The sequence below is a fragment of the Colobus angolensis genome, unplaced genomic scaffold (assembly GCF_000951035.1).
Source record: "Colobus angolensis palliatus isolate OR3802 unplaced genomic scaffold, Cang.pa_1.0 Scaffold3, whole genome shotgun sequence".
Classification (NCBI taxonomy): Eukaryota; Metazoa; Chordata; class Mammalia; order Primates; family Cercopithecidae; genus Colobus; species Colobus angolensis.
The window spans coordinates 27,406,939-27,414,863 of record NW_012116265.1 but is presented as its reverse complement, the minus strand read 5'-3'; the positions used below and the strand labels follow the sequence as shown (position 1 = coordinate 27,414,863).

The 7,925-nt window shown below is 34.3% G+C and overlaps 1 protein-coding gene across 8 annotated transcripts in view; it reads left to right on the top strand.

Annotated features, from left to right (window-relative positions):
• The window catches only part of GPHN (gephyrin), a 734,237-nt gene that overhangs the window by 556,276 nt on the left and 170,036 nt on the right, over positions 1-7,925 (top strand). For all 8 annotated transcript variants that reach the window (XM_011949716.1, XM_011949712.1, XM_011949717.1 and 5 more), the window contains one exon: positions 700-742. In XM_011949716.1, coding sequence (XP_011805106.1) covers positions 700-742 — 43 coding nt within the window. The remainder of the gene's footprint in view (positions 1-699; positions 743-7,925) is intronic.

Sequence of the window (7,925 nt, the reverse complement as noted above, 5' to 3'; positions counted from 1 at the left end):
AAACTCCGTCTCAAAAAAAAAAAAAAGAAAAGAAAAGAATGTTTCACATTGACCTAAACATTAGAGTAAAAGCATAAGGGTTTCTGATTGATAAATTATATATCACCTAAGAACTGGTAAATAAATTTTGTTCAATTTCATTGATTTTCAACAGAAGCATATTTCATAATATTACAAGTATGATAAATTATGATAATAATTAACAAAGGTTATCAGAAACAAATGTAAATGTTATATAAGGATTTCTCTATTTTCTTCCCATTAATATATATACATACGAAAAAATTAATGGAATACTTAGTTACAACTTTATTACTTGAATTTTATTATTATTCTAGTCAAGAAATATACTAAATGCCTTAATATTAAGGGCCAATATTTACAACTAAATATACAGTAACAAATTTCCATATACCGATTTTAAATACAAATGAATAAAAAATCACCTTTGGTTTATCTCTGTGTAATTTGCAATATTGTACCCCAAATTTTTTTCTAGAAGTCACTTATTTCTTTAAAATAAGGAAAATATAAATAAAAAAGATGAAACAAGTATTTTTTTACTAACTTGTTATGACATCTGAAATACTAATATGTAAAGCCTTTGCTCCTAGACCTCAGGAGCTTGCCCTTTAAATATGTATATCTGCCTATTCATGCTATAAGCCCTAAATTACTGAGTTTATGCTCTTTCTACAGGTCCAGTCCAGGTGCAGCAGCAAGGAGAACATTCTCAGAGCCAGTAAGTATTTTACCATTTCTGGTGGGCTGCTGAACTAGAGCTTATAAAGCTAAAAATGATATTTTGGTGAAAAAAGAAGAAAAGCAATGGGGAACATTTATGTGACTAATATGAATATTAGGGCTTTTACCTTCTAAAAATATTGCCAGTATCAATATATTAATAAATATTTCCCTTAATCTAATTGTTTTTGCAAGCTGATACCAGAACTTTGATACACTCCTAGGAGGGTAGGAATGAGCTCCTCTGTGATGCTGAATCTCTTTAATTGTTTCACTGCCAAAAGTTATTTGAAAACAAACTAACTGAAAATAATAATAATAATAATAATAATGTAAATTCCTGAAGAGAAGCTAATTCTAAAAAAAGTATATATGGCTCCCAAAAGAGTACATCATAATCACTTTGTGAATATGAATTCCTGACATATCATAACTTCACAGGCAGCATGTTTTAGAACATAGAACCCTAAACCAAGAGTAAAGAATCCTCTATCGTCTATTTTATTTATTGGTTTGATCACTAATAGCATTAACTCAGAAGTCATTTAACTTTGTATATCATTCATTTTTCTATCTTATAAAAAGGAACTATAATAGGTTTTCCTTATCTGTATCGTTGAAATGATGTCATTGAAAATTGTGTCTTAAAAGATTTAGGATCCTAAGAAAAAAGTGCTGTATAAATTCTAATTGTTTTATTATTGTTCTTTATAACTTAATAGCTTAATTACATCACCCCATCTTCTTCCTGATCTTTATCAAGAGAAGTACAGGGGAGTCATACTGAAATAGGTCTACTGATACTCATGCCACTGGGAGTTTTAGCAAATTGAATGATTTCTATTTCTAGCAGGATATCGCATTATTTTTGTGTTATACTCCTGGTTATGGTTTATTACACTGAAAGGATACAGATTAACATCAGCAAAGGCAAAAAGATATATAGGGCAGAGTCCAGGAGAAACCAGGTGCAAGCTTCCAGTTGCCCTCTCCCAGTGGAGCCATATGGACATTGCTTATTTCTCCCAGCAACAATATATGACAGAATGCATCAAGTATTGCCAAGCAAGGAAGTTCACTGAGCCTTAATGTTCAGGGTTTTTATTGGGGTTGGGTCACATGGGCACAGAGTGCTCATGTGACTGATCTTTATTTCACAGTAAAAAAATAGAGACCTTCACAAAGGTAAAAATTCTTGGGGTTTTTTTGTGTAAATTTTTCCATTTTTGTTTTGTAAATCTGTTATCTTAGCTCCAAACCCTTGGGCAAGCACAATTATTGGTCTCCCAAGATCATTATATTGGCCAGGCACAGTGGCTCACACCTCAAAGAAATAAATTCCTCTGAGTCCCTTTGAACCTCCAATTTAGGGCATGGAGAGTGTTTCCAGTTGTTACAGTGAGATAAGTCTCACATTAGATTGAACTTTGATTTATTTTCTTTGAGCTCTCCAGTTGCCAACTGTATTTTGTCTCCTAGGAGTAAGGAATCCTTTTTAGGACACCTTTGATAATCTAAATTTGGAAATGCATTTATTCTTGGTGAAAATCTGTCTTATTACCAATAACACTACTATTTATCTCTGTCTATCCTTGTCATTTTCTGTTATATCTCTGTAAGGGGTAAGTTCATAAGGAAAAACATAGACATAGGCCTCAGTAGGTATTTTGCAAGCTGGCCCTGAAAACCAAGTTTCAGGTTTCTTGTAAGACTGGTGTCCTTTAGATAAACTTTGCCCTGGGTCATTGATCAACCTATGAGAACCTTCCTTGTTCTCTTTCTGTTTTGTTAGTGAGAGTCTTGCTATGGAAGAATTATAATAAGCACCCTAAGGAATTTTTGCTATGAACAAAATTGTTTATTTAAAAGGAGCCTGAGAATAAAAAGGAAACAAAATTGCAAACAATTAATGAGCTAGAGTTTTGTATTGGTTTGAAGAAATATCCCACATAAAATCAGATTGCAAAAGTACTTCCATAAGAAATTCCTTGGCCAAGGCAAAATAAAATGTAACAAACTTAATGCCTCTTTTACATCCCTGAAAATCGAATCTTGGCCCTAATTAAGAAGACAATGAGTTCCCAACTTTTCTGAAATTGCCATGCCATTATATGACTTAACCAAGTCCTTAGAAACTGAACCTCTTTCGTGGGCACCAAATGTGAACAAGCTCTTACAACCCCTTACCTTGCTATATCCATCAATCCTAAATGATTGTATCATGATCTTTATCCATTCTTAATGAAGCGCCTATATTAAAAGATCTACTTTGGACCAAACTTCAAAATCTTATAAATATCCTGACTTTCCTTTCTGTGACTCTGACTCTAAGACTAAGTCTTTGTTGAAGTGGCATTTTTCCTTTCTAGAGTCAAACTCCCTATGTTAAAATCTTGATTTCTCTACTTATTAGCTGTGTGAACTTGAACAAGTGCTTAGTATCTCTATACCTCACTTTCCTGATCTGTAAAATGTGGTAATAACTTGTTCACAAAGGGCAGAAATGGTAAAGAATAAAATAAATAAATTTTAAAATGTGGTAATAAGATGATCTACCTTATAGATTGTTACAAGGATTAATTAGTATATTTATACTAGGTACATAATCACTCAGTAAATGTTAACTGATATTATTGTTACTATTACTACTGATGCTACCAATTACCATTATTTTCTTGATAATGATGATAATAAGGTTACTTTTTATTGAATGTTACTGTGTATCAAATACTTGTCTACATGTTTCATCCTACTTAATCCTCACATACAACAACAAATCCTGTGAGTAAAATTCTATTAATTTCTACATTAAATAAATAAGGAAATTAAAGATTCCAGAGTTAAATAAGTTGCTTGTGTAAGTAAATGGTATATGAGTTGAAGCTAGTATTTCAGACCTTGATTTTATAGCCCACATTTTTAACGAACATGCTGTGTTACCTAGTTAACAGGCCTTCAATAAGGCCTTCAAAACCCAATTCAATATTATGCAAAATAAGCAATAGATAAGAATAGAAATTGATATCTGGTATATCCATGGGTACTTATAAACAAATATCTGATTATCGGTGCCAAAATCATTTTATTACCACATATGCTATAAAGATGATATGATACTAGTTATTGTCTTATGTCATCTTTCCACCTGTAATTCATTTCCTTCTGTCAACCACTTTATTTTTAATAAAGCAAAATTTTGTTATTTTTATGAATAACTGGTTTTATGCAAGAAATCAAGTAAACTAAAAAATGTTACAGTGAGGAATGCCATATGTGAACTTATATTTCAGCACTTCAGTACAGTGTTTTAATTGCTTTCTTTCTCCCCCACCCCGAGACAGAGTCTTGCTCTGTCACCCAGGCTGGAATGCAGAGGCATGATCTCAGTTCACTGCAACCTCCACCTCCCAGGTTCAAGTGATTCTTCTGCCTCAGCCTCCCAAGTAGCTGGGACTACAGGCGTGCGCCACCATGCCCAGCTAATTTTTGTGTTTTTAATAGAGACAGGGTTTCACTATGTTGCCCAGACTGTCTTGAACTCCTGACCTCGTGATCAGCCTGCCTCAGCCTCCCAAAATGCTAAGATTACAGGCGTGAGCCACCGTGCCCAGCCTTAATTGTTTTCTTAATGTACTTTGTTCAGCCTGTGTTTTATAGGACAAGTGGTACATTTTCCTGGGATTGACTTTTATAGATTTTTTTTAGTCTATTTTAATGGAATTTAGAATTTTTATTGATATATATTTGTACCTATTTATGGAGTACCTATGATATCTTGATACATGCATAGAATTTGTAATGATCAATTCAGGGTATTTGGGATATCCATCACCTCTTGAGCATTTACCATTTCTTCATGTTGGGAACATTTCAAATTCTATATTCTAGTTATTTTGAAATATACAATACATTGATGTTAACTATAGTCACCCTACTGTACTATAAAACATTAGAACTTATTCATTCTATGTAACTGTATGTTTGTACCTTTTAGCCAACTTCTCTTTATCCCCCACCCCATCCTTCCCAGCCTCTGATAATATCACTCCACTCACTGCCTTAATGAGGTCAACTTTTTTAGCTCCCACAGTTTAATGAAAGGTTACAGTATCTGTCATTCTGTGCCTATCTTACCTTCACTTAACATGCCTTCCAGTTCCATCTGTGTTGCTGCAAATGACAGAATTTCTACTATTTTAAATAGTAGTCCATTGTGCATATATACCACATTTTCTTTATCCAGTTATTTATTGATGGACACAGTTTAATTCTATATCTTGGCTATGGTGGACAGTGCTTCAGTAAACATGGGGGTACAGGCATCTCTTTGATATGCTGATTTCCTTTCCTTTGGATATATACCCAATTGTAGAATTACTGAGTTATATAGTAGTTCTATTTGTACTTTTTTGAGGGAGTCCATAGTATTTTTTATAATGTCTTACTAATTTACATTCCCGCCAGCAGTGTGTAAGAGTTCCCTATTCTCCACATCCTCACCAGTATTCGTTACTGTTTGTTTTTTGTCTTTTGGTTTTTATAGTAGCCATTCTAACTGGAGCTGGATTATATTTCATTATAGTTTTGATTTGCATTTCTCTGATGATTAGTGATGTTGGGCATTTTTTCATATACCTATTGGCCATAGGTATGTCCTCTTTTGAGAGATGTCTATTCAGCTAATTTGATTACTTTTTAATGGAATTATTTGGGTTTTTTCTGTTGAGTTGTTTGAATTCCTTGTATGTTGTGGATATTAGTCCCTTGTCAGATGAACAGTTTGCAAATATTTTCTCCCATGTTGCAGGTTAACTCTACTCTGTTGATTGTTTCTTTTGCTGTGTGGAAGCTTTTTAGTTTGATATAGTCTCATTTGTCTGTTTTTGTTTTGTTGTCTGTACTTTTGAAGTCTTAGCCAAAAAATATTTGCCTATACCAATGTCCCAAAGTGTGTTTCTTCTGTGTTTTCTTCTAGCAGTTTTATAGTTTTTGTTCTTATGTTTAAGTCTTTAATCCATTTTCAGGTGATTTTTGTATATAATAAAAGATAGGCATCTAGTTTCATTTTTCTGCATATGGCTATCCAGTTTTCCCAGCACCGTTTACTGAGGAAGATACCTTTTCTCTGGTGCATGTTCCTGATGCCTTTGTCAAAAGTTAATTGGTTCCCTATTCTGTTTCATTGATCTATATGTCTGGCTTTATACAAACACCATGCTTTTTTGTGTACTACAGCTTTGTAGCTGCTGTTGTTATGGTTACTACTAGTACTACTAGTATTACTATTATTAGTATACTATTGGTACTTCTGGTATTATCATTGTTCTTTGTTTTTGAGACAGAGTTTTGCTCTCGTTGCCCAGGCTGGGGTGCAATGACACGATCTTGGCTCACTGCAACCTCCACTTCCCGGATTCAAGTGACTCTCCTGCCTCAGCCTCCCAAGTAGCTGGGATTACAGGCATGCACCACCACACCCTGCTAATTTTATATTTTTAGTAGAGATGGGATTTCACCATGTTGGCCAGGCTGGTCTTGAACTCCTGACCTCGGGTGATCCACCCGCCTCAGCCTCCCAAAATGCTGGGATTACAGACATGAGCCACTGCACCCAGCCTTATCATTATTCTTTAGAGTAAAGACATTGTCTTAAAATATCTACTCTTTTAATGAAGATACATTAACAGGTTGGAGTAATAAATTATGCTTTAAAATACACTAGTCTTACGTAAATTTATCAGATAATTTGACTGCCACCTCTGAGAGCAGAGTTTTAAGCAAATGGGTGCATTTAGGACTACGATTAGGGTATAAGAGGAAGGGAAAGCCTAAAAGGAAGGCAGGTAAAGCTTGGGTACCTTTATAAATCCCTCTCTCCTTAATGAAGTAATTATCTTTCTTGGCACTTCTGTCCTCTAGTGTTGCTTTTAAACTATCTGTTTGCATTTTCTCCAGCTTCTTTGGTAGCTTTCGTGTATTTTTTTTGTTTTGTTTTGTTTTGTTTTTTGTTCAGTCATAAATATCAGTATTATTCAGACTTCTCCCATAGATCTTCCATTCACACCCTATATTATGCATGAACAAAGCCATCTATTAACAAGGCTTTCAAATAAACGAAATCTGTAACTCCAATCCATATCTTCTTCCTAAACTTCAGATTTTTTTTTCCAGTTGTCTGTTGTAGATCTTTTCTTGAATATTACACAAGTATCTCATACTCCACATGACTAAAACTAAATTTATAATCTTAATCTATTCTTCTTCCATATTTCAAGGACTAACATCACTAGCCACTGATTTGTCCAAAGCAGAAATCTTTAGTGTTTTTTATTCCTCATCCTACAAGCATTTTTATCATTCTAAAATACAAATCTAAACCTATCATACTCCTTTAATAACTTTAACCCTTTAATGGCTCCTTATTGTTCTTGTTTAAAGGCCCAACTCCTTAAAATTGCTTGCCAATGGCTTCTGCTTATCTCTAGGTTTACCTGGAATGCAGTGCACCAGCCATATGGACATTTCAATTTGCAGATAGTTCCCTCTTTCCCAAAATGTTGATTTCTCATTTCTTCCGAAACCTGGATAACTCCTACCTATCCTACAGTTCTTTCAGGAAGCCTTCTATCACCTCCCAAATCTGAGCAAAGTGCCCCTCCCAAGTTCTTTTCTAGTATACTATAGTTTCCCTACTTTATTGCAAGCCTATTTACAGTGTAGTGCTTTTCTATCTTCTCCACTGTCCCCTCTACTCTACCCTAAGCATCTTGCAAGACCTTGTCTATCTTGTTCCCTGATACTATTACCAGAATCTATCACCATGACTGTCTCTCAATAGAAGTTGATTGGATGACTGCATAAATAAATGAGAGAAAGACCTTGAGCAGACAGAGCAAGCAAAAGACAGCAGAATATACTAAATAAGAAACCCGTGTGAGAACAGAGAAGGAAAACAATGAACATTAGCAAAAACTCTAATGTTAATTTATTGAAAATACTGGGGTTTTTTTGTTTGTTTGTTTTTTTAACTGCTCCTTCTCTTCAAATTATCTCATGTATTCACTCTGGCCCCTATCCCTTCATTCATTCTCACTACTGCCACCCAGGTTCTGGACTTATTACTACCTCTTGCCTGGAGTATAAATCAGACTTTTCAGTCTTATACCCCTTAATTTGTCATA